Source organism: Hylobates moloch, unplaced genomic scaffold (genome assembly GCF_009828535.3).
Source record: "Hylobates moloch isolate HMO894 unplaced genomic scaffold, HMol_V3 SCAFFOLD_12, whole genome shotgun sequence".
Taxonomy (NCBI): Eukaryota; Metazoa; Chordata; class Mammalia; order Primates; family Hylobatidae; genus Hylobates; species Hylobates moloch.
Window position 1 is genome coordinate 65,069,406 of NW_026652287.1, and position 27,966 is coordinate 65,097,371.

Here is a 27,966-nt window from a genome sequence, read left to right on the forward strand (position 1 = left end):
GGGCTGAGACAATGGGGTTTTCTAGATATACAATCATGTCATCTGCAAACAGGGACAATTTGACTTCCTCTTTTCCTAATTGAATACCCTTTATTTCCTTCTCCTGCCTGATTGCTCTGGCCAGAACTTCCAGCACTATGTTGAAAAGGAGCGGTGAGAGAGGGCATCCCTGTCTTGTGCCAGTTTTCAGAGGGAATGCTTCCAGTTTTTGCCCATTCAGTATGATATTGGCTGTGGGTTTGTCATAGATAGCTCTTATTATTTTGAGATACGTCCCATCAATACCTAATTTATTGAGAGTTTTTAGCATGAAGGGTTGTTGAATTTTGTCAAAGGCCTTTTCTGCATCTATTGAGATAATCATGTGGTTTTTGTCTTTGGTTCTGTTTATATGCTGGATTACATTTATTGATTTGCGTATGTTGAACCAGCCTTGCATCCCAGGGATGAAGCCCACTTGATTATGGTGGATAAGCTTTTTGATGTGCTGCTGGATTCGGTTTGCCAGTATTTTATTGAGGATTTTTGCATCAATGTTCATCAAGGATATTGGTCTGAAATTCTCTTTTTTGGTTATGTCTCTGCCAGGTTTTGGTATCAGGATGATGCTGGCTTCATAAAATGTGTTAGGGAGGATTCCCTCTTTTTCTATTGATTGGAATAGTTTCAGAAGGAATGGTACCAGTTCCTCCTTGTACCTCTGGTAGAATTCAGCTGTGAATCCATCAGGTCCTGGACTCTTTTTGGTTGGTAAGCTATTGATTATTGCCACAATTTCAGAAGCTGTTATTGGTCTATTCAGAGATTCAACTTCTTCCTGGTTTAGTCTTGGGAGGGTGTATTTGTCGAGGAATTTATCCATTTCTTCTAGATTTTCTAGCTTATTTGCATAGAGGTGTTTGTAGTATTCTCTGATGGTAGATTGTATTTCTGTGGGATCGGTGGTGATATCCCCTTTTTCGTTTTTTATTGCATCTATTTGATTCTTCTCTCTTTTCTTCTTTATTAGTCTTGCTAGCGGTCCATCAATTTTGTTGATCTTTTCAAAAAACCAGCTCCTGGATTCATTAATTTTTTGAAGGGTTTTTTGTGTCTCTATTTCCTTCAGTTCTGCTCTGATTTTAGTTATTTGTAGCCTTCTGCTAGCTTTTGAATGTGTTTGCTCTTGCTTTTCTAGTTCTTTTAATTGTGATGTTAGGGTGTCAATTTTGGATCTTTCCTGCTTTCTCTTGTGGGCATTTAGTGCTATAAATTTCCCTCTACACACTGCTTTGAATGTGTCCCAGAGATTCTGGTATGTTGTGTCTTTGTTCTCGTTGGTTTCAAAGAACATCTTTATTTCTGCCTTCATTTCATTATGTACCCAATAGTCATTCAGGAGCAGGTTGTTCAGTTTCCATGTAGTTGAGCGGTTTTGAGTGAGTTTCTTAATCCTGAGTTCTAGTTTGATTGCACTGTGGTCTGAGAGACAGTTTGTTATAATTTCTGTTCTTTTACATTTGCTGAGGAGAGCTTTACTTCCAACTATGTGGTCAATTTTGGAATAGGTGTGGTGTGGTGCTGAAAAAAATGTATATTCTGTTGACTTGGGGTGGAGAGTTCTGTAGATGTCTATTAGGTCCACTTTATGTAGAGCTGAGTTCAATTCCTGGATATCCTTGTTAACTTTCTGTCTCGTTGATCTGTCTAATGCTGACAGTGGGGTGTTAAAATCTCCCATTATTATTGTGTGGGAGTTTAAGTCCCTTTGTAGGTCACTGAGGACTTGCTTTATGAATCTGGGTGCTCCTGTGTTGGGTGCATATATATTTAGGATAGTTAGCTCTTCTTGTTGAATTGATCCCTTTACCATTATGTAATGGCCTTCTTTGTCTCTTATGATCTTTGTTGGTTTAAAGTCTATTTTATCAGAGACTAGGATTGCAACCCCTGCCTTTTTTTGTTTTCCAGTTGCTTGATAGATCTTCCTCCATCCCTTTATTTTGAGTCTATGTGTGTCTCTGCACGTGAGATGGGTTTCCTGAATACAGCACACTGATGGGTCCTGACTCCTTATCCAGTTTGCCAGTCTGTGTCTTTTGATTGGAGCATTTAGCCCATTTACATTTAACGTTAATATTGTTATGTGTGAATCTGATCCTGTCATTATGATGTTAGTTGGTTATTTTGCTCGTTAGTTGCTATAGTTTCTTCCTAGCCTCGATGGTCTTTACAATTTGGCATGTTTTTGCAGTGGCTGGAACCGGTTGTTCCTTTCCATGTTTAGTGCTTCCTTCAGGAGCTCTTTTAGGGCAGGCCTGGTGGTGACAAAATCACTCAGCGTTTGCTTGTCTATAAAGTATTTTATTTCTCCTTCACTTATGAAGCTCAGTTTGGCGGGATAGCAAATTCTGGGTTGAAAATTCTTTTCTTTAAGAATGTTGAATATCGGCCCCCACTCTCTTCTGGCTTGTAGAGTTTCTGCTGAGAGATCAGCTGTTAGTCTGATGGGCTTCCCTTTGTGGGTAACCCGACCTTTCTCTCTGGCTGCCCTTAACATTTTTTCCTTCATTTCAACTTTGGTGAATCTGACAATTATGTGTCTTGGAGTTGCCCTTCTCGAGGAGTATCTTTGTGGCGTTCTCTGTATTTCCTGAATCTGAATGCTGGCCTGCCTTGCTAGATTGGGGAAGTTCTCCTGGATAATATCTTGCAGAGTGTTTTCCAACTTGGTTCCATTCTCCCCATCATTTTCAGGTACACCAATCAGACGTAGGTTTGGTCTTTTCACATAGTCCCAAATTTCTGGGAGGCTTTGTTCATTTCTTTTTATTCTTTTTTCTCTAAACTTCCCTTCTCTCTTCATTTCATTCATTTCATCTTCCATCAGCGATACCCTTTCTTCCAGTTGATCGCATCTGCTACTGAGGCTTCTGCAATCTTCGCGTAGTTCTCGAAACTTGGCTTTCAGCTCCATCAGCTCCTTTAAGCCCTTCTCTCCATTGGTTATTCTAGTTATCCATCCTTCTAATTTTTTTTCAAAGTTTTTAACTTCTTTGCTATTGTTTTGAATTTCCTCTCGTAGCTCAGAGTAGTTTGATCGTCTGAAGCCTTCTTCTCTCAACTCATCAAAGTCATCCTCCATCCAGCTTTGTTCTGTTGCTGGTGAGGAACTGCGTTCCTTTGGAGGAGGAGAGGTGCTCTGTTTTTTAGAGTTTCCAGTTTTTCTACTCTGTTTTTTCCCCATCTTTGTGGTTTTATCTACTTTTTGTCTTTGGTGATGGTGATGTACAGATGGGTTTTTGGTGTTGAAGTCCTTTCTGAGGAGGCAGTCTGTCTGTTCTCAGATCTCCAGCTGCGTGCTGGGAGAACCACTACTCTCTTCAAAGCTGTCAGTCAGACAGGGGCATTTAAGTCTGTGGAGGTTCTTTGCTGAGTTTTTGTTTGTCTGTGCCCTGCCCCCAGAGGTGGAGCCTACAGAGGCAGGCAGGCCTCCTTGAGCTATGGTGGGCTCCACCCAGTTCGAGCTTCCTGGCTGCTTTGTTTACCTAAGCAAGCCTGGGCAATGGCGGGCGCCCCTCCCCCAGCCTCGCTGCCGCCTTGCAGCTTGATCTCAGACTGCTGTGCTAGCAATCAGCGAGACTCCGTGGGCATAGGACCCTCCGAGCCAGGTGCGGGACACAATCTCCTAGTGTGCCGTTTTCCAGGCCCGTTGGAGAAGCGCAGTATTAGGATGGGACTGACCCGATATTCCAGGTGCCGTCTGTTTCCCCTTTCTTTGACTAGGAAAGGGAACTCCCTGACCCCTTGCACTTCCCGAGTGAGGCAATGCCTCGCCCTGCTTCGGCTCGCGCACAGTGCGCTTCACCGTCTGTCCTGCACCCACTGTTAGGCACTCCCTAGTGAGATGAAACCGGTACCTCAAGCAGAAATGCAGAAATCACCAGTCTTCTGTGTCGCTGGGGCTGGGAGCTGGAGACCGGAGCTGTTCCTATCCACTCTTCAATTTTAAAACACAAAGTAAAAATTTTATTTCCTCTTGTGCAAACCCCAGTTGTCTTCCTTTCTGTTTATATAAACTTTACCTATAAGACCATTTAGGTAATAATATTTATAATTAAACACCTTTTAAAAGTTTTCAAAGAATTTTGCTTTAAAAAAACAAAATCTGACTGTAGTCATCTCCAGTAATTGCCTTTTGTCAATCCTGTGCTCTGCGCAAACTATTTCTCTCAGTTCCCCAAATGTGCGGTGCACGTCCACAATTTCCTTACTGCACCCCCAGGTGCTTGGAATGTTCTTTCTTGTGTTTTCTGTCCTACTGTCCTCCCACTCAACTTTCAAGGCCAAAATTAAATAGTATTTGCTTTCTTTAGTCTTTCCTAACAGCTTTGCCTATATGATTACATTTATATATTTTACAAACACCTATATATATTATTTCATTGTGGTGTAATGATTTAATTATGATTTGCATCCTTTGCTAAGGATGAGAATTCTCAAAGGCAAGAACTATATCTTGTTTTCGTAATCTCAGCATCTAGCATATTGTCTGTCACAAACTAGGTACCAACAGATGTGATATATGTTATAGTAGACACAACCATATACCTTGTGTGCACAGGCACACACTTGCACTTCCACACATGCACATACCTGCACATATACACAGAGACAGAAATTCACCATAGACGGTGGGAGATGTAGAGAATAAAATACCAGCAACATGCACTCAGAAAAACAGATGCACAGAGAAAAAGAGACTCTTTGCTTCCAAGGAATAACAGGAATGTGAAAGTCATGTACTTTTGCAACAATAGGCATATGAGTAAAGAGCCACTGTTCCCAAATGCTAGATGAAGTTGGACCAGATATGAATTCCAGTGCAGAATAGGATGTATAATCTAAATGAGGTGAATTAAAACAACTCAGAAAAACTAAGCAGATTGAATATAACTCACAGCATTGAAGTACAGACTGATATGCAATTGATTGCACATCAACTAACTCTTCTACAGAAGAAAGCAGCAAATTTGTTCTGATTGCATACTGCTCCCACACACAGATGGACATGGTGCTCAGATAGCCTCAGCCTCCAGTCAGTTGAGTCCCTGTCCTTACAACAGGGCAAGAGATGAGAAAGGCAGGCAAGAGCGCATCCTCCACACCACATGATCATGAACCGCTACATCACTAGAAATATCCAACATAAATATTCATCAGTCCTCCAAGCTGCCCTGCTAGCCATTCATTCTCTTACCAAATACTTAGCACAAACTCTGGGCTTCACATTCTGCTAAGAACTGAGGTCACCTATAAGATGGTCTCTCCAGCATGGGCACCTATTTAACAGTGTAGACGTTGGATTCCTAAAAGTCCTAGTTGAGAAACACCACTGCTCTGTTGGTTTCACGGTCAGACAAAGAGAGTGTTCAAAGAGGCAAAGTCTTGGCTTCATGAAACTGTTTTTTGTTATACAACTCAGTAATTTTACTGAACCACCCTGCAGTTTGTATTTCCTGTTTTTGTTCTCTTCTGATGCCAGAAGGCAGGCACTTCATAACTGTTAAAGATCAAGAGTTTTCTTTTTTCATGCAATGTTTAGGCATATAGGAGTCTGTAGGATAAAAGAACAGTTTAGCAGCTTGGGGGTATAAAATAGCCTTCTAGAATAATGAATGCTACCTGGATGCTTAAGAGCAAAGACACACTGATTTGGTTACTTTTTAATAATGCAAGGTACCTTCACATCTCCTACTGGAGGGACTGAGCTAATGAGGCTAATGAGTAACTGCCCTGCAATGGTCTAAGGTTCCCATAAACTTCTTGCACCTGCATTTCTACAAACAAATCCTACATCTGCTTCTAAAAGACTATGTGTGTGTGGGGTGGGGTGAGGGAGTTGTATATGCAAAGGATGTGTGTGTGTGCACACATGGGCATATGTGTACATATCACCTGGTTCCCAAAGAAGGCTTGTTGTTTTTAGTTTCAGGTTGACCAAAGTGTCACCCACTTTTTCCTCTACATTTATTATTTATAAAGAACCTAAATTATTAGAAAATGATGTTCTATCTAAACATGATCTATTAAAATATCCTCACATCATATGTTCAAAATCTTATGTGTCAATTTCCTAAGAAGTAGAATTTCAGTGAGTTTTTTTTTTTTTTTAACTAGACACAAAAAGTGAAAAAAGCACTTAGGATACAAGCATTAAATTAAAAATTCAAAGACGCAAGATTTACCAGAAGCTGAGCAGGTAGGTATAACTGGTAATTAATTAATGTATTTTTAATGGACTATGATGAGCTTATATTCCTTTATTAATCAGAAAAAAAGAAAAATATAAAATAGAAATTGTGAGATGTTATGTACTTAGTTTATTCTGACTGCTTCCAAAACAAAACAAAAAGAGCAAAAAATATGATCAAGAAGAATTTTATAGAAAATTATCTTTAGCCAGGTGCTGGCTCATGCCTGTAATCCCAACACTTTGGGAGGCCGAGGCAGGCAGATCACTTGAGGTCAGGAGTTCGAGACCTGCCTGGCCAACATGGTGAAACCACATCTCTACTAAAAATACAAAAATCAGCCAGGCATGGTGGCATGCTCCTGTAATCCCAGCTACTCAGGAGCCTGAGGCGAAGAATCACTTTAACTCAGGAGGTGCAGGTTGTGGTGAGCTGAGAGCCGCACCACTGCACTCAAGCCTGGGTGACAGAGGGACACTCTGTCTCAAGAAAAAAAAAAAAGAAAAAGAAAATTATTTTCAACTAAAAAGGAACACCATGTGACATGGCTTGAGATTGAGTGATGACCATATTCCAAGAATTTGGTGGCTGGAGTGTCTTTCTCTTCTCCACAAGGTAATAAAGCCCTACCAATGCCATCTGAGTGGAATCAGCGTATCCACATCTCTGGAATAGATACACCCGTCCTTGGGGCTACACATCTCTGGTGAATAAATCTTCACCCAGAACCCAAACTCATCTAAGTCAGAAACAGATCCTCTAGGGGGACTGTTGGTCACACCTGCAGCACTGTGATGATCAAAGAGAAACTGAAGTTATACTCCTCCTGTCTACACCCACGATGACACTTAGGTCAGGAAATTAGAGAAACTCTGTGTTTATTTAGTCTCCCACTCTTACGGCACTGGAACGCAACAAGGCAGATCCACTGGAAGTGGTAGATAACCATAATCTGAAAATGCCCTTTGTAAAAGTACCTGATCTCCTGATTACTTTAGAGACTTAAATTAGCTCCGAAGGGGATTTTTATTTGACATCTGACAAAATTTATTTTCACGTTCCTCTAGAAGAATAAGACTACATTTTTTTAAAAAGAGAGAGTATGCCATCGATGATTTTAAAACACTATAAAGCTACCACTATCACAATAGTAAAATAAAGAGTAATCTCTAAACACACCCTATGTGTAGAAAAACTTAATGTGAAATAAACAGCGTATCTTGAATCAATTCAACTTCTCATGTAAGAAAAGTTAATGACTCAAAAATAATTCAGGTTAGAGCCTTATTTCTTAATCCAAAAATAAATTTTTATAAAATGCTAGATGCATATGAAAGTTATAACTTAATTGCTTTCTGGAATAGGAATTAGTATCAAAACATAAACGCAGTGGAAAAAATTGCAAAGGAAAAGATAGGTTTGACCACATAGGATTTTAAAGCCTCTGCATATTCTCCCCCAAAATAAAATAAAATATAAATATTAAATTGAAAAAAATGCAGTAAGTGATAAATATACCTAATATACAACAAGCTTTGCAGATCAGTAGGAAGAACACTATTATCTCAATATAAAAATGAGCATGGTACACATTTTTCATGGTCTAATAGATACAAGAAAATATTTTCTACCTTAATAGGAATAAAAAATACCAAAAGAAGACTGTGATAAATAACTTTTTACTTTTTCTTTCTTTTCTCTTTTTTGAGACTGACTTTTTTCTTTTTTCCTCTGTTGCCCTGGCTGGAGTGCAGTGGTGCAATCATAGCTCACTGCAGCCTCCACCTCCCCAGCTCAAACAACCCTCCTGCCTCGGCCTCCTGAGCATCTGGGACTATGGGCATGTGCCATCACACCTGACTAATTTTTTTTATTTTTTGTAGAGACAGTCTCGCTATGTTGCCCAGGCCGGTCTTGAACTCTTGGACACAAGGAATCCTCCCCCCTCGGCCCCCCAAAATGTTGGGATTATAGGTGTGAGTCACCACACCTGGCCTGACTTTTCACTATTTGAGCCACTAAAGCAGTTAATGTGATTAATAACCTATGTTGATGGGATTACAGTAAGCCAAGCATTCTCCCTATTGCTTAACCAGGGTAAAAATGGGTATGATAACCTTTACAGAAAGTAATTTGGCATTTTGGCAATTTAAGAATCTTTAAAAAGCTCATAGTTCCTATCATTTGACACAATAATTCAACTTTTAGGAATCGATTTTAACAAACTAATGAGATAAGCACCAAGATTTTGGTATGCACATTAATCCAACAATTACTTTCTGAATACCTGTTCTGTGCTGGGCCCTGGGGTGGAGCCACAGTGAACAAAAAAATAGGGCTCCTATGTGCATGGAAGTTACCATCCATTAGTTTAAAAAAATATTGTGATATTGCTATATTCAAACTCTAAAAACAACATCATTAACAAACAAGGGAATGCATATACAAATTATGGTATATCCATAAAATAGAATATTGTAAGAGCATTAAAAACAACTTTTGAAAAAATCCATAATGACGTAAGAAATGGTTATGTTGTTAAAAGGTTAAAAGCAAAAAAAAATCATGACGCAAAACCAAATATATATTATTGCAAGTATGTAAAAATTCAGAGAAAAAAGATGAGAAGGAAATATATTAGGATGTTAACACAAGTGATCTCTGCATATTTCTAAAAGTCAGAAATCTCGGGCTCTAGTCTCAACTCTACTGCTTATTACTATCCTAATATTTGACTTTGGGCAAGTCAGTCAAATCTCCTAAGTCTTAATTTTTTAATTTAGAAAGTGGAGCTGCAATTCTGGATTTGAATCACTCCTAGTATTCAAATTAGATAACGCAAGAGTGAGTCTGTTGTAAGCTGAAAAGCTTGAAACAAATATCACATACTATTATTTTCTTAGCAAAGAAGGATGATTAGACTAGAAACGTTGAACCCCTTTCTCCCACTTTTCCATGTCTCTTCTCTCCTTCAAATTCTAATTTAATACAATGCTAACTTTTGGGGAATTTTCTTGACTTATCCCATTTGCCCCCCAATCACTTACTTTGTATCTTTGCCACATTTTTGTGTATCTCATTAATCCATACATTGGCCAAACATATCTCACCAGATGTGTTTCTTTCTCTTTTTTTTCTTTAAAAAAGTCTTGAATCATTTATGAACTTAGTGTGGGCTGGGCTGGGGCTATTCTGAATCTTTAGAAAATTATATAACCATCATTTCTTCATTCCCATCTTAATCCTTTGCCCAAAGAATAACAATTGAACAGTCCTAAAATCAACAAATCTCTTCAGGAAAACATTTCATAACCTCTCTGATGTAGGACATTTGCATCTTAAATATTCTCATCATCATTACATTTTAAGTGTAAACCTTTCCAGGCAAAGACCACCCACCTGATGCCTTGTGAGGCACTGTTCCCAGCAGAGGGACATTGACGGTTGGATCTGCCATGATGCCTTTATCCAGGGAGCGCAAGGACAAGAATTCATAGAAGTATTCTGCCTACAACCAAAGGCACTGACAGTTAGTAACATGGAAACCACAGAGAGGGAGAAGGCACCACAGAATTCATCGTCCATCTGATGGGGCAGAGATAATTTTCATTACAGGAACTCTGGAGCACACAGCATCCTAGATACTGAGTAGGCACAACTCACCCTTCTGTGTTAGACTCTGGAGAGAAGTGATCCCTAAAAACATTAAAAACAGCCACAATAGTTAATCTGTTTTTGTTTGTTTGTTTTTTGAGACAGAGTCTTGCTCTGTTGCCCAGGCTGGAGTGCAGTGGTGCAATCTCAGCTCACTGCAACCTCTGCCTCCTGGGTTCAAGTGATTCTCCTGCCTCAGCCTCCTGAGTAGCTGGGATTACAGGCATGCATCACCACACCCTGCTAATTTTTGTATTTTTGGTACAGACAGGGTTTCACCATGTTGCCGGGGTCTGTCTCAAACTTCTGATCCCAAGTCATCTGCCTGCCTTGGCCTCCCAAAGTGCTGGGATTACAGGCTTTAGCTACTATGCCTGCCCAGTAATCTTTTGACTTAAATGATATTAATTGCTGTCTTTTTAAAAGGTTGAGAAAAAAATTCTCTTAGGGAAATAGGTGATGTGAAACCAGTCATTGACTAGAATCCATCTCAGCTATTTTAGTCATTCTTTAATACTCCTAATTCTAAATTCTGAAGTGAGTCTTTTGATCAGAATTGGGAGAGTTGTAATGAAGTCCCAAATTCCATGATCTCGCTGTTAACATTTATTTTTTACTCTCATTCCCTTTGAAATATTTATATTTAATGTCTCAATTTAATTGTGGAGAGAAAAGCCAAAAGATGCAAAAACCACCATCACAATAAGACAACAAGCCATAAACCTTTACATTGTAAACATTTTCATTTACCCACTAAGTCTAGTTGAGAAAATGATTCCTGCTACTCAAATGGCCATGAATACTGAAAGTAATGATGCATAATCTCACTATAGAGCTTTAATGCTTAATGGATTCCCAACTGGATTATTAAAAGGGTTTGTGAAGGCCAGGCACAGTGGCTCACGCCTGTAATCCCAGCACTTTGGGAGGCTGAGGCGGGCGGATCACTAGAGGTCAGGAGTTCGAGACCAGCCTGGCCAACATGGTGAAACCCCATCTCTACTAAAAATACAAAACTTAGCTGGGCGTGGTGGTGGGTGCCTGTAGTCCCAGCTACTTTGGAGGCTGAGGCAGGAGAAATGCCTGAACCCAGGAGGTGGAGGCTGCAGTGAGCCAAGATAGCACCATTGCACTCTAGCCCTGGGCAACAGAGCAAGACTCCATCTAAAAAAAAAAAAAAGTGAAAGAGAGACATTACTAGAGATGCTATAGACATTTAAGCAAGAAAATGGAATATTGCCATCAATATTACACCAATAAATTCAATTACTTTGATAAAATGAACTCCTTGAGAAACACAAATGAACAAATCTGACAAGAAATAGAAAGTTCGAATAGCCTATGTCTGTTAAGGAAATTATATTCAAAATTGTAGAACCCTCCCACAAAAAAAATTCCAGGGTCAAATGGCTCCCCTGGTGAATTCTCACAAACATTAAGGAAGAAATAATGCCAACATTACAGAAATTTATAAGTATTAGAGATTGTTATTATTATCATCAATATTGTTTTCATAAGTCTCCTCCCTCAGTTATCAGCTTCCAGCTTGAACCTGGGATGCAGAGGTTGTCATGAGCTGAGAACATGCCACTGCACTCCAGCCTGGGTGACAGAGTGAGACTCTGTCTCAAAAAAACAAACAAACAAACAAACAAAAAAGCGGGAGGAGAGTTGTGATGGTAACAATATGTTCTTGCTTAGAAATAAAGAACAATCAATAAATAGCATCAATGCTAACATGAGAGGCAAGTTGAGTGGTTCTGCAGTTACCTGTAGAGACATCCAGAATTACATTAATTTAATGTAAAGAATTAATTTTTTGCATTCTACCCATTCAGTTCCACACCCAGAACTACATTAATTCAATGTAATTAATTAAAGATATTAATTAATTAATTTTTGCATTCTATCCATTAATTAATTAAAGAAATTACATTAACATGGGCTAGGAGGTTAAAAAAGAATATGACCCTACAAGCAATATAAAATTTATTTTACAACATGAAAGATATTAAGAGATACATGGTAGACATTCAAACAATTTGCTGCTTTAAATCACAGTATCACACGCAGCAGGCATTAAGGACTTCACATGAGGATAATAATGCCAAGGGGTAGTCTCAGATGCTGTGGGAACTTGTCTATACTTGAAGTTAATTGAGAAACACTTCCTGGTTTCACTAGGCCAAAAGGAGAACCTTCAGGGACCAAATTCCCACTGCATCCCCTCCTGTGAGTTGTGGTCAAGATTCCAAAAGACCACTGTGAACAGTTCCCTAGGTGGGTAACAACATTGTTTAAATTAATTTATAAAATTGATTCACTAGGATGGCCCTGAGAATAAAGGGTCATAAGGCAGGTAATTCATACCCTGTTTAAGGGAAGGCAGAGGTTTATAAGAAGTCTGATGAAAGGAGTGTTGTCAGGAAAGGTAATTCAATTTGGAATGAATTCCTTTGAAAGAGAGAACAGTATTTCTGTCCCTACAGGAAAACCAATGACTATTAAAAGTGGATTTGTTTTCATGAATCCAGGTGTTTTAAATGACTTCTACCACCTGCACTTCCCTCTACATTTTACTAGATAATATATATCATTTAACATATTGTTCTAAAATGTATTTTATTTGGCACTATGAAAGGATTTAGTGATATATGCCCTTATAATGAATAACATTTGAATTATTTCTAAGTACAGTAACAACAATCACAATAAACTTGGGTGTAATGCACACCATGTGCGAAAACATTCTAAAGACTTTATTAACAGTACATATAATGATGGAAAAGAACTGAATGGATAGAATGCAAAAACTTTGAAATGAAAAGGTCAAATACCATGTAAGTTATCATTTGCTACCCCATAATTATATCTTTGAGCTTTGTCACATTATAAATTAAATATACCTTTCTATGTGTGATATATTTAAAAATTACATTTGTAAAACTATAATAATTTTAACAAATATAATTTAATTTAAAAAATAAGCTTTTAGTTAATAAGAAAAACTAGACACTAAGATTAAAACAACGATTGTGTAGAATTGATGGTGATTTTTTTCCTTTTCTCTCTTTTTCAGATTTTCTATATGTGAATTTATATCTTTTCATGAAATAAGTGCATTTATTTTTTAAAAAAGCATTAATCATGTACCCTCCTTTCAGTTCTGTGGCTGATGATTCTTTTTCCATAATTCTCTGATCATAGATAAAATATTCTTCTTGAACATCTATTTAACGTGGCTGTGTTTATACAACAATTTTATTTAAATCTCTTGCATGTCTCCTTGAAAGTGCAGCAATTCGCATAAAATAGCTTCCGAACGTCTCTTTCAAAAAGTTTTGATGATGTTCAAAGAATATGGAACTGAAAAAATTTCATTCAGAGGCCAGAAACGTAACTTCACAGAGCCTTCAGGTATGACCACAGAAGGTAGGCTGAAAAGCATGGAATCTGTTATACTTACCATCAGAGAGTTGATAATGAGCAGTGGCACGACTGCTCCACATGATGCAGCTAGGCTTAATAGATTTCTCTGGACACCCAATACTCTGATCTAATCAATAACACACTTTGCACAAAAGTGTCCCTTTTATTTCTTTGAGAATCAGTAAATATTTGTCTTATTCTAATAAGACTGTATCATAAGGCAGGAACTGGTTTCTTTCTTGGATCTTATCAGCAAAAGGCAGTTACCAAATTGTTTTCTTTCTTGCTGAAGATGATAACTAACGGTGCATGAATCTCTGAAACATGTAATTTCCTGGATACTTGGTACATTTTTTAAAAAAGATTTTGTCTGTGGTTTTCATTGCGTCTTTAAAAATTCTAACTTCACACTGGGAAGTTTTAAGATAAAAAAAAAACAAAAGAGAAGAAAAAAGAAAAATTTTAACTTGAAAACCATTTAGAAATTGACTAACCTTTTATCTGTGATGTTGACACTAACTTCTTTCAAAGTTTTACTTTGCCATTGTAAAGAAATCTAAAACCCTCAATACTGTAAAAATATTTCTACAAATATAGTATTATGAACTACAGAGTAAATATATCCTTCATTTAACCTAAGGGCTTAAATTAAAAGCCACAAGAAATGGCTGATGAACAATATATTTATGCCATACTCTAACTTCTAGACAGGACTTTCTGTTTTTACTTTATTTATAATAAATATTCTTAGACCCAAATCTCCCCATTGGAAAAACTTATTTGAGAGCAAATAAAATCTAAATTCTATGCCAAAGAGAACAGAGAACTAGCTTTAAAGTTTGGGAACAATTTCCACAAATTGTAGGTTTATTATTTAGGTAAAAGGAACTCAGAGCATGAACAGTAATAGAGAAATAGTATACTGGAGAGTCTAAAACCTCTATTAGGAAAAAGTACATTTTGTTCTATTAAATGACACTAGAGGAAACTCAGGTAAAGGCAAACAGAGTAATTATTTGGGAAATACATGAAAAGCTTGCTTTGTATTCAAACAAAGAATGGGTCTATTCAGGAGAATAATTCACTGGCCTGGTTTGCCATGCAGTAAATTTTCTTTCCATGGAGAAGCATAAAAGACACCCAAATATTATCAAGAGAGGAGTGCTGGAGGTCATTTAACTTGCTTCCAATGGACTTGGCTGAAATATTAGGATTGTTCCTTCCAGATAAGATGAAGACATCATTTAAACAGCAAAATGGGACAACTCATAAGGCCTTTGTTCTGGCACTCCTTTTGGGGTAGACATAGAGAAAGGAAGCAGAGAATTGCATTAACCATTGGGAGGAATGAAGAGAATCCAGTATTTCTCTTCTATCTTTGAAGTTCTATGTTTATGGTGTGTACTTAATCTAATAAGCACAATAATTGCAGGAACCTCTGAGTTAAGAATCAAAGATCTTTCATAAAACCAAGGACTTCAAACCTCTTTTAACCCATATATCGTGATGCTGACCTAAGTGCTCATGGAAGAACATTAAAACAATAAAGTTATCATCTTTATTCTAAAGAAGGTTTCAGGCATTTATAGATACAAAACACACAAAAGCCATAAGGTTTGAAGATTTTCAAATAATTTTTGTTGAATGTTTATTATACTGCAGTTACTGTTTATTTAATTCTCACAACAGCCTATTATTGTTATAGCATACGAGTGAATTCAGATTTGCAGATTCACTGTGAATTCAGGTTAGCAGATTCACTGGGTATGAGAGGTACTAAAGAGCTATAAAATAGATCCTATGCTGTATGTGAAGGGCCAGAAAAAATCTAAAATAAGCAAGAAAGGAAAATAGTTCAATGTTAAAGACCCAAACAAAACAAATAAGCATGCCCAATGATTAAAATAATCTGAATATCTAGAGCAAAAATTGCCAGATCTCACATTCTTCCTCAGAATTCTTCTTGTTACCTCTGCAAAATTTCATTCTTCAAATTCAAAGCTCATTATCTTTGGACTCTGTGACACTCTTCTTATTCTCATATCACTTCTTGATTTTCCTGCGTTTCCTCATTAACTCTCCTCTCAGCTCATAATCATATAAAATCACTAAGACTCTTTTTATATTGTCATGAAACTCAGGTATTTTCACAGATTGAACCATTTCCCTGTAGACAGTGATGCTCAACATGAACCATTTACATCCTTCTTCCAAAGCTCAGACTCTTCTTGCCATCTGCCTCATGCCCATGCTCATGTGCATGGAGCCTGGTTCATTATCTTCCAAAATCAGCTTCCCCACTTGATTTCTCTTTTCTTTTCTTTTTATTCTTTTCTTTTCTTTTCTTTTCTTTCCTTTCCTTTCCTCTTTTCCCTTTCCCTTCCCCTTCCCCTTCCCTTCCCTTCCCTTCCCTTCCCTTCCCTTCCCTTCCCTTCCCTTCCTTCTCTTCTCTTCTCTTCTCTTCTCTTCTCTTCTCTTCTCTTCTCTTCTCTTCTCTTTTGTTTTCTTTTCCTTTTTTTGCACCTCACTCTTGCCCAGGCTGGGATGCAGTAGCACAATCATGGCTCACTGTAGCCTCAACCTCCTGGGCTCAAGCCATCCTCCCATCTCACCCCTCCAAGTAGCTGGGATTACAGGCATGAGCCACTGTGCCTAGCCCCACTTGATTTCTTTTTAGCTGCCAACAGTCTTGTTATTTTTTCAATTAACAAAGATACTGAATCTCAGGGTTATTGCTGTTTCTTACCTCTATCTCATGTCCCCACAGAAAGACACCAAAATCTTATTCTTTCTTCTTTTATATCTTAGGATTCTGTACCTTCCTTTCATCCCCACCACTTCCACCTGAATCCAGCATTTATTTCCTCATATTGGCATTTTTATAACATTCTTTGAAATATTCTTTTCGCCTTTCTCTTTAAAAGTGGCCAATACATCAAACTAAACCACCACTTTTGCCATGTTACAATCCTTTCCTGTCCTCGCTTATGGCTGGGATAAGGCCTTCAGCCTGTTACGTGTCTCCACAGCCTGGTTCCTTCATCTTTTTATCTCTCACTACTCCCTAACAGGCATCATCTTCTGGAGCTCACTGGCCCAAGGTGATACCATAGCCATGCCTATATTCCAGTGATTTAACCTCTACTGACCTTCGATAGGACTTAAACCAGCTTGGCCTTTAAACATCTACCACTATGTATTATTATTTAACTTTTCATATGTTTCTATCTTGTATTCTCATCTAAATGTTGGATTCCTTGTGGCTAAGAATAGGACTACATATTTTTTCCAATGGTCTACTGGAGACTCACTCAGCATTGTGCACAGCAAGGCATTTGAAAAATATTTGCTGAATAAATGAATGAACGACCTACTGAGAAGCATCCCGAAGTGTAAACCCGATGCGTTCCACAACACATTGTTGTGGTAAAATGGCATTAGCCTCTGATTCTAGTGACAGACAGCAGCTTTTCTGTTTGGCAATTGCTAAGTTACTTTTATGGGCCAAAAACTTCTCTCTTACTTTTCTGTGTGGTCAGTCATTGCAGCCCACAATTGAGAACACAGAACACTTTTGAAAAAAAGAACAATCAAACACTGACATTTGTTATCTACCTGATCTGTGTGCAGTTTATAACTATTTTATGCTTGTTCTGGCACCAACTTTTGGCAATGAGGCTCCCAGAAAGAATGTAAGGAGATAATGTAAATGAGGTCCTGTTCTGACACAAGACTTTGCCTAAGGCTCTTCTGGTTTATATTTCCCTCTTGGGTTTCCAGTCACTTTGCCTTCTATAAATTACAGGATGTAATTGTGCTATCATTGGGAAACTGTGAAATACAGATTGAGTATCCCTTATCCAAAATGCTTGGGACCAGAAGTGTTTTGGATTTTAGATTGTTTTTCAAATTTTGGAATATTTGAATACATATAATAAGATATCCTGGGGATGGGACCCAAGTCTAAACACAAAATTCATCCATGTTTCATATACACCTTATAGGCTGAAGGTAGTTGTATATAATATTTTAAATAATTTTGTGATTAGTCACATGAAGTCAGGTGTGGAATTTTCCACTTGTGGTGTCATGTTGGCCATTAAAAGTTTCAGATTTTGGAGGATTTCCGATTTTGGATTAGGAATGCTCAACCTATATCAACAATGACTATTTTTCCCCGCCTCCTTTTGAAACTAGGTCTTAGAAGAACTTGTTTCAAAAGCAAAAGGGAAAGCACCTTCTCATGCAGAGTAGCTGTTTATTTTACTGATCATGGCTTAAACAGGCAATGGAAGACACATTGCCTAAAGAGAAAATCTCAATTAGCCAAGTTCTTCTGTTCCAGTCGTTGTTTTTATACACACTAGACTAGACCACAGCCAGTGGGCTGGACTGAGGGAGTGAGGTTATTGGAATATAATGGTGATATTAAAACTTGAAGTTCAAATAAACACATCCAGGACTATGAGAGTTTTGTAAACTAAAACTGGCAAGACATCACAGTTTGGCTTCACATGAATCTGAAATTTCTAAGACATTTTCCATTTTTTCCTCCTAGGGTTTGGAATCACCACTGTTCATGCAAACCAGAAACAGACCTGGCTATCTGACAAATCATTGGCTAGTCACTGTCTTTCAAGATGTCTAAAGATAGAGAAGCAACAGAGGGCTATACTGCTATTTTGTATTAAATAAAACCAACAGTTAAGGTTTTTTATTTTTATTTTTTGAGGAAGGGGTGACAGAAAAGTAGAAGCAAAGCACTGGGAAATGGAAAACACTTTGTTCAGCTCATCTAAAAATTGAAAAAAAGAAAGGTATTGGTATAAATATAAAGTAGTCTTTAAACCAAATTTAGCCCTGTTCAGCACACTGCTTTCACTGGTTTGCCAAAATTTATAATGGAAAGGGTGGTGTAGGCAGCAGTGGGGCTTCTGAAAACTTCTGTTCCCCTCGAGCTTCCAGGACAAGTGCCTCCTCCTCACAGTAAGCCTGCTCCAACTCAAGCAGTAGTAAAGTCCTGGGTTGATGCCAACCTAAAAATTGGGCATGGGGAGGAAGGAAGCATTAGGCAACTATGGTGGGGTAAGATAAGGGACTGAGGAAAGAAAATGTCATTACAAGTGGTGTGGTTGACACTGTGGGGACCAGGGTCAGTCTAAATAGGAGGTGTGGAAAAAGAAACAGCGTGGAGAAACTTGAGAGCACAATGACACATTTCTGTTAGATGCTAAGGCAAGATGATGATTCCATAGCATGGAGGTGCCCAGAAAGCAGCAGTGTGTGTGCAGGTACTTGGGAGAAGAAGGCAGAGGGAGACAGTTCTGGGAAGGGAAAAGGAATCTCTTTCCTGGTGTTTCTTTCTTTTTTTTTTCCATCTCATCTCAAGGCTTACATTTGAATATTTCTTTTCTTAAAGCTTCAGAAGCAGTCATTGGGTATTCATCTGTATGAAGGGAAAAGAGAACTGTGCTAAGAGCTATTTCTTTACTAATAATATTTTTAAACCTGAGCAATTGGCTGGGCATGGTGGCTCACACCTGTAATCCCAGCACTTTGGGAGGCTGAGGCAGTGGATCATGAGGTCAGGAGTTTGAGACCAGCCTGCCCAACATAGTGAAACCCCATCTCTACTAAAAATAATAATTAATTAAAAAAATAGCTGGGCATGGTGGTGCACACCTGTAATCCCAGCTACTCTGGAGGCTGAAGCAGGAGAACTGCTTAAACCTGGGAGGCAGAGGTTGCTGTGAGCCAAGATCGCGCCACTGCACTCCAGCCTGGGTGACAGAGTGAGACTCCATCTTGGGGGAAAAAAATAAAACAAAACAAAAAAAATCCTGAGCAATTACCCTCACACCTTATGCAGTACATTTGTTCTTCATCAATATCTCATTCCCTTGTTCTCTCCTTCATGCATTTCACATGGTGGTATATTTCAGCAAATAAAAATTTTTAGGACAGAATGATATTTACAAAGTGTACATAAAAACTTGAGTAGCATATATAAGTAACTGAAAGAGGCAAAATTAATGTTCCACTTCTTTCACAGTTCTTTAAAATGCATAGTTACCTCCAGGGGTGTATATTTACTTCAGTCTATTGATAAAAAGTAAATGTCAAAATTATCAGAAGATATATTCAGTGATGACTTCCAAAATATTTAAAATTAGGTCATATTTTTCTTAGTTTAGCTCTAGGTAGTTTTCTTAAATTCTTTAGTATTTTTTCATTGAATCCACATGGACAGTATTAACTTATTCTTTGATTTAAAAAAAAGGAGGAAAAAAAACACAGACTTTCCCCCTTAGCTTAATGTTTTGAAAAAATGCATTAGATACTTTCGTAAAGGTTATGAGAAGGGCCTTAATTTGACATTTTTGTTCAAGTAATTGCAATTGCATATTTCAGAATACTATATTACAAGGTATCTTCTAATGAGCAGTTTGTTCTGTTCCTACCTAAGAGTCAAACAGGAAAAAAAAAAAAAGTCCGTAACCTCTTGGTTACAGATTTTCAAAATCCAAAACTAGTCTTACCAAAGAAGATTTTAAGAACAGTCATGTATTCGATAAATTTTATTTTACACTTTAGAAAAAGTCATTGCCTAGAAGATATAAGATACTTGGCTCTTTTAATTTTCTTCTAAGCTCTTCTAGTCATTTGCTATTTAAAAGTTGTTACTCATACATGCATTATTAACTCTGTTTAAGGAAAAGAGAAACTAAGGCAGAACTGAAAATTTCCTGAGGAGCACCGATGATGACAAGCCGTAATCTGAGGACTAACTAAATCTATACGGCCAACTTCAATTGTCCTCCCAATCCCCAAGAAATTCTTGTAAACATCATTAGTCTCTCCCTTCTTGTACATACGACAGTTTCATAGTTTTCCCCCAGGTATGCTGTCCCATTCCTGCTATCTTCTCTCAACTGATGTCAATATCCACAAAGAAAACAGAGATTACTACATATGAATTCTCTCAACATCCCCCCCATCTATCTACAAATAGTCTAATATCCAATCCTGGTTCCTTTCCATATCCTCTGAGACTGGCCCCATCATTTATGCCATCTGTGCACATGTAAGTGTACTAATGTGATGAAAAGATTAAAAACTCTGTCTCTACCATCATTATCATGCTTTTAAAAGAGTCTATAACCATGGCCTTGGTTTTCTTGCCCATCAGTCTTTAGTATGGTTTTTGCCCCAGTCACTATTAAAATTTCTCCTAAAAGGTTACTGATGATTTCCAAGTTGCTAAGTCCAGTGAGCCCTTTCCCATCTCTATCTCTCCTGTCTTCTATGAAATCTTTTAATGACAATTAACTTCTCCTTCTCTTCTTTTTTGATGTATACATAGCAACTCTCTCTGAGTTTTCCTTCTCCTTCTCCAATCACTTTCTCTAGTCACCTTCACATGCTCTTCTCTCTATAATTGCACCTCAAAAAAAAAAAAAAGAGTTCTGAATGTGGGTCTATGCATCCTTAGAGAACGTATAGCTTCAATGTTCATATGCATATGAATATTTTTCTGGGTGGGGGGAGCAGATTCTAGCTTTCATCACATTCTCAAAAGAATCTATGACTCAAAAAAGTTAAGAACCATTGTCTTAAATGTTGATGTTCCCAGGAAACAACTACTAGTCTGCTCTTCTGGCTTACGCCCTCTTTTTGGGGGCATCTTATCTATTTCTATGACTTCAAATTACACCTACATTTCATTAGCCTCCAAGATTTTTATCTCCAATTTTCACCCTTCTCCTAATCTCTAGATTCGTATTGACAACGGTCTACCAGATATCTCCCTTTGGACTTAACACTGGAAAGATAATGGACAAACTCATTATCTTCCCAATGAGGCTGTTCATTTGTATTCCTTAAGAAAGCATAATATACCTATTACCCAAGACATAAACTTGGCAGTTTTTCTTAGACTCCAAACTTCTTTCTTACCAACTACCTCCACAAATTCTCATTGATTTCTCAGCTTTATTCCCGTCTTTTCCTTCCCAATATTATGACCAAAATTCAGACATTTCTCCCTCATGCTCCTAACCTACCTCCCTGGTAACTCATGCCCTCCAGATTTATTCCCTCAATCGGCATCATCATCCAATTTTTCTTCTTAAATGCCAACTGGAATATATCACTGCTCCTACTTAACACCCTTAATTGTTTCTTATTACAATGAAGACTTTGGCTAGCTACAACTTTCTCTCTAGCTCTGCCCACCAGCCTCTTCTCCCACATCCTGCCGCACAGGTCTTTGATCTGGCCATAGCAAGCTTTAAGTTAACGGAGCCACCAGCCTCTGTCACGAGTCTTATTTCGTACTCTATGCCTGGAATATCCACTCCCTGCACTTTCCCACCAAGCAAACTTTGACTTACCTCTCCAAGCTTGGATGAAATGTCATCTCTTCGGTAAAACTGCCCTTGCTACAGATGCTTCTTTCCTGTCCCCTTTTCCTCATCTTTACACTATTGTACTTACAGTAAAAATCTATTTTCTGGTCTCTTCCCCCTGGCCCCTACCCCAATTAAACTCTCCTCATTGGAAGGGATTTTTTCTCTTCTTATTTGAATCCGCAGTGACTAATCTATTTTTTGTGGCTGAAAAACTGTTTCTAAAAAATGAATGCAAACTTTGAGTTAAGTTAGTGTAGTCTAAAAAAATAGGTAAGTCACCTTTTACCATGTTCATTCAAGGTATGAAACTTCTGACTTTCAGTGAAACAGAAGCTCAAGTATACTTGCAAAGTCTTGGCTGAGAGAGGTAGACAATTGGGTCCCAGTCAACAGTCAGCGGGAAATGGGAAAAGGGGCCAACAAGGGAGACTAAGCTGGTCCAGAGCTGGCTCTTGAAGGGAGAGAGCCAACAGTCCAAATAACAATGGCCACAAGGCTGGGGAGAATGTGGGTGAAATCTGGGCTAGAGTGAGACCAGCTTGGCTTGAATTCTAACTCTACTATTTACTAGCTGGCCTTGGGTACAGGCTTAGCCTTACATTCATTCAACACATATGTATGGAGTGTGCCAGGCATAAGGCATTGTGTGTGCCTAAGATGCCAAGCTGAGTCAAAACAGACCTAGTATTTGTCCTTATGGAGCTTGCAGGCTGGAAGGGAGCTGATCATTAATCAAGTAAGTAAAAAATTAAGACTGTGATAAAGGGCTTCAGAGAAGTACGTGGGGTTCTTAGAGAATGTGTACTTTGGCTTAACTTGGGGGTCAGGAACAGCTTGCTTGAGAAAGGATGGCAGAACTGAGATCTGCTCAGTGAGCAGAGGTTAAACAGGCGAAGGAGGGGCAGCTTTTTAAGCAGAGGAAAGATCAGTTGCGTAAGCTCTGGGAGGACTCTGGCAAGCTTGAGGAACCCAAGGAAGCCAGTGTCTACTTTGCAGTGCTGTCGTGAGGATCAAATAATGCATGTAAAGCAGGTGCAAATGTTGGCACATTGTAAGCATTCAACAAATGCTGGTTACTATACACAGGATCAATATAAAGTCCTTTATTGGTGCACCGTGGTAGCAGGAGTCCCTTGACAGTGGCAGTACCCATAGAAAAAAGCAGCTTGGAGATTCCTGGGTGATGGGAGCTGGAGGGGTGTGATCAAGGGAGGGTCTGTGTAATGCATTGTGGGTATAGGGAGTAAGGTTCAGAGTGAAAGCAGGGGCTGTGGAAACAGTCCAAAACAACCTTCCTTTTCTAGTTCAAGTTAGCACATATAGGCAAAATTGGAATTATCCTATTTCTTTAACTTTAAAATAAATTAGAAATGTCTTATCAAACGATTAATTTGCAGGAAATTTAAAGGATAGAGGAATAAATTAAACTACACCACAAAGACGTAATCAGTAAAATCCAGACTATGGAAAACTCTACAGGGCAAAAACCTAGTTTCTTTAATAAAAATTTGAAGGAATGAAAGAAAGAGAGGAAATCTCCACGTATTTTCCAGTATTATGCAAGACAAGTCTTTTATATATTATATATATATTCCATATGTAATACATATTATACATTATATATATTATTCCCAGTATTATACAAGGAAATCTCCATGTATTTCCCAGTATTATACAAAGCAAAACTACAGAGGAAGTCTTATTCCCTATCTTTGAGAATCTCTGATAATAATACTATTTGCCTGAACTGAGCTAACTAGAGTATCTGCTTCTGTTTAAGTTAAATTCAATATTGTATCCTATATAACCAATTTCCTGTATTACAGTTTGAATAAAAAGAAATCACAGACTAGGTAAAATGGTATTGTGATTAAATTCTACTGTGTTTATATTTCCAAAAGCAAGTTTGATTTTCATAGGTCTTGCCTTTTACCCTAGGAATCCACTTCAACCAACAGCTCTGATCAAAGGTTAAAAAGTAAATTAATTCTAATTAATTAAGAACAAAATCTTTTCCAAATTGAGGTACACACAGAAGAGCAAATCATTATATCTGGCCGATCTTTCTGTGTTCATGCCTTCTTTCATTCATTCACCCAGTAAATATTTGCTGAGTAGTTTCCATGTGCCAGGTTCTGCTCTAGGCACTAGGGATGCAGCAGTCAGCAAAAGAAGTAAAAACTCTTGGCCCTCATGGAGCCTACTTCTGATGTGATAAAGAGGAGGAGACACATAATTTTTAAAGAAATATTTAAATGAACATATAATATATCAAGTAATGACAGGCACTATGTGGAAGACTTCAGTGGAGAAAGATGGCAGAGAATAAAATGTGGCACATATATACCATGGAATACTATGCAGTCATAAAAAAGAATGAGTTCATGTCCTTTGCAGGGACATGGATGAAGTTGGAAACCATCATTCTCAGCAAACTAACACAGGAACAGGAAACCAAACACCACATGTTCTCACTTATAAGTGGGAGTTGAACAACAAGAACACATGGACACAGGGAGGGGAACATCACACACTGGGACTTGTCAGGGGGTAGGGGGCTAGGGGAAGGATAGCATTAGAGAAACCTAATGTAGATGATGGGTTGATGGGTGTAGCAAACCACCATGGCATGTGTATACCTATGTAACAAACCTGCAAGTTCTGCACATATATCCCAGAACACACACACACACACACACACACACACACACACACACACACACACATATATATATATATATATATATATATATGCATGGTAGGGGATTGCTGTTTCTGAGAGGACAGACGCGGAAGACTGCTGGGTTGGGATATTTTACTAGAGACTGGAATAAAGTGAGAGAGCAAGCTATGCAGATATCTGGGGGAAGAGCAGAGGGAATGCTTAGTGCCAAGTCCTTCAGGTGGCAGCGTACCTGGCACATTCACAAAAATAGCGAAGAGGCCAGTGTGGCTGTATCAGAGTGGATGGGTACCATGGTTATGAGCATGCAGCTCAAGGGGAAGCAATGCCTTAACCCAAGCAAAGCTGTCTGGAGATCCCAGAGGAGGAACCCGAGAAAGCGCCCATAATAACAAGATCAGTTTTAAGCATCCTCTGGGGCCAGAGGAAACTCTGTAGGTGACATCAACTCCTTTCTGCCTCTTACCTCTGACCTCTCTTGTCCATGACCCCTCTCCTGGAGGAGCTAGACCCTACTGAGAAGGGTCAACCATGTTGCAACCACCCAAGCCGCAGCTAAGGGAAAGGAGAATCTTAACTTTAAATAAAGGTCAGAATTTTAACTACCACACAGAAGAGGAGATTTTAATTACTGGCATGAGAATAATCTTAGCACTAAAGTAATCAGAGGACATTTTATTATCTCAGGCTGACTACAGAAATCTCAGGATCTGCCTGAGCATCCATCCAAAGACCCAGAGAGAAAGTAGCCTCGTGGTAGGTTTGCAGGATCCGCTGTGAGAAAGAGTAAAGATCGCTCTGTGTGATTACACATGATGGCATTTTGCTTCTTTGATGCAATAATTTGTGTAAGGATGTTAAGAGTAAAAGAGAGGCAGCAGATTTGCCATTTGTAACGTTAGCCAAACTCACAGTCTGTTTTTTTTCTTTATTTTTGCCTGCTTAACACATGCCAGAATATTAGGACACACCTGAGCCCTCCTTCATTACTTTTTACTTACGTTAAGTTACACCTTAGCTTTTTAATTTCTAAGAATTGTTTTCTGCAAATTTTGAGCACTTGTAATTCCTGTTCCTAGATGTATACCTATTTAATGGTAATCACTCTCTTCTGAAAGCACAGCAAATGACAGTATTTTACAGTCAAAATAAATGGTTATAAAAACAAATGAGAGCAGACGCTATAGTCAAGCTGATTCATTAAAAAAATACATACACACACACACAGACACATTAAAGTTGAATCAACTGTCATCTTTTAGTGATAACTGTTGATCTGATGTGATGAGAGAAAGTTCCCACACGTGGATAGGTGGATTCGGCTCCTGGATGGTCTGAAACATCGTTAACTCATACAGACTGATTCTGGCCCCGGTTCAAACTTCTAAGCCTTTGTTCTTGAGGCTCAGAGGATGGCTTTGAAGTTCAGGATAAAGCTCTTCTAACGCACCATTACCAAAGAATCTTTTGATTATGATCTCATGAAAGTATAATCAATAACTTACATAAGTTAAAACCATGGCAAACAGTGACGGTTCTGTAATTGGACCTTTATGAATTCCATATGTTACAATCTCAGCATTAGCTAACAGTCCTGCATAATACACATATCTCTTCCCCAAACATAGCCGCTGAACTTTCTTAAAAGGCTATGAAACTTTTCACAGCTACTGTCAGCCTTGAACTCTTCAAACCCCTAAGCGTGGGTGTAGTACCTAAAGGGCAGGATTTTTGGAAAGCCTGAAAGGACAAATATTTTTCCCAGATCCAATAAGCACTCATTTGCGGAAAGCAATTTAATCAAAGACAGTAACTTTTTACCTAATTGCATGGCTTGTGTGCTTTGAAAAATATATCGGGGGGAAAAAGACTTCTCCGACAAATCATTGTTAAAATATAAGTGAAAATATATTCATTTAGCAAAGACATGCTCTTGTGTGAAGATCCCAAATGCCTGGGAAGCCATTATGTCATTAACCACATTATCTAGGGTTTATATTTGTTTTCTCTTTCTCATTAAATGAAATTGCATTATTAGCAAATTAGAAATGTGGGTGTTTAGTGTAGCTTGATTGCCTTCACTTTGGGAGGAAGGGCAATAAGCATGAAACAAACAAAACCAACAGAATTTTCTGATCTATCTAAGGGAACAACAAAGAAGTCTGAATTGAAGGAGCACTTAATGACAGAATAAAAGACATCCAAGGAAAGATTAGTCTTATCTTTTTGTACTAAACATGAGATCTTTAAAGAGAGATAAGTATATAAAGCCAAATGCAATAAATAAAGAGGGCACACATCAAAGGAGTTATTTTTGTGTTTTGGCTTCTTTCCCAATAACTATTAACTAACTTCCCTCCCACTCCCCACTCCATCGTCACCTTAGTCAGTTTTGTTACCTGTTATCATGGATTCTCCTCCTCCTCCTCCTCCTTCTTCTTCCTTTCTTCCTTTTTCTTTTTTTTTTTTTTTGACAAGGTCTCTGTCTGTCACCCAGGCTAAAGTGCAGTGGTGCAATTTTGACTCACTGCAGCCTCCATCTCCTGGGCTCAAGCCATCCTCCCACCTCAACCTCTGCAGTAGCTGGGACTACAGGTGCATGCCACCACATCAGACTAATTTTTGTATTTTTTTTTGTAGAGGCAGGGTCTTACTATGTTGCCCAAGCTGGTCTTGAACTCCTGGGTTCAAGCAATCCTCCTGCCTCGGGCCCCCCAAAGTACTAGGATTACAGGCGTGAGCCACTAGTGCCCAGCTTGAATTTTTCTTTATTTTGGAACATATTTGAAAGTTGCCAAAGCCACTTCTGAGCAAATTTGTATGTCTCTAGATTCTCTAGTTCAAAATAGCACTCTCAAGCAATCCTTGTGGCTCTACTGCCACTATAGAGAACTTTTCCTCTTGTAAATATGTTAGTATCTTTCAAATTAGAAATACTTACAATACATTCAATGTACTCATTTGCATTAAAAATATGATATTTGGCTCCATATCTCCTCTAGTTGATTATAATTCCTAGAGGCAGAGATAATAACTATTTATCAGTCTATTTTCAATAGTCCGGTTTATTTTGTAAAGGTAATTTCAAATGTCTTGCACACAAAAAAAGGATGATCAAAGAAGACCAGTAACACCAAAGGGAGAGAGATCAGGTTTTTGAATATCTTCATTTTGACTATCTTTAAAGAAAATATCAATGAGCTTGTTAGGGCCCCAGTTGTAATAGAAGGAAATACGTTATGTAAAGAAGAAAAGAAAAGAAACAGATCCTGCTCACTTCGGCAGCCCATATACTAAAATTGAAATGATACAGAGAAGGTTAGCATGGCCCCCGTGCAAGGATGACACGCAAATTCGTGAAGCATTCCATATTTTTCAAAACTTAATTCAAGATGGATTAAATACTTAAATGTAAAACCCAAAACCATAAAAACCCTAGAAGAAAACCTAAGCAATACCATTCAGGACATAGGCATGGGCAAAGACTTCATGACTAAAACACCAAAAGCAATTTCAACAAAAGCCAGAATTGACAAATGGGATCTAAATAAACTAA

The 27,966-nt window shown here is 38.3% G+C and overlaps 1 protein-coding gene and 1 non-coding gene across 2 annotated transcripts in view; one reads left to right on the forward strand and one right to left on the reverse strand.

Annotated features, from left to right (window-relative positions):
• WIF1 (WNT inhibitory factor 1) overlaps positions 1-27,966 on the reverse strand; it is an 80,596-nt gene that overhangs the window by 27,052 nt on the left and 25,578 nt on the right. Inside the window, exon 3 of the mRNA XM_032170655.2 lies at positions 9,633-9,741. Within this exon, the coding sequence (XP_032026546.1) occupies positions 9,633-9,741 (109 nt within the window). The remainder of the gene's footprint in view (positions 1-9,632; positions 9,742-27,966) is intronic.
• Positions 27,682-27,786, forward strand: LOC116479852 (U6 spliceosomal RNA). The gene has a single exon (XR_004251139.1). It is a non-coding gene; the product is annotated as a U6 spliceosomal RNA (small nuclear RNA).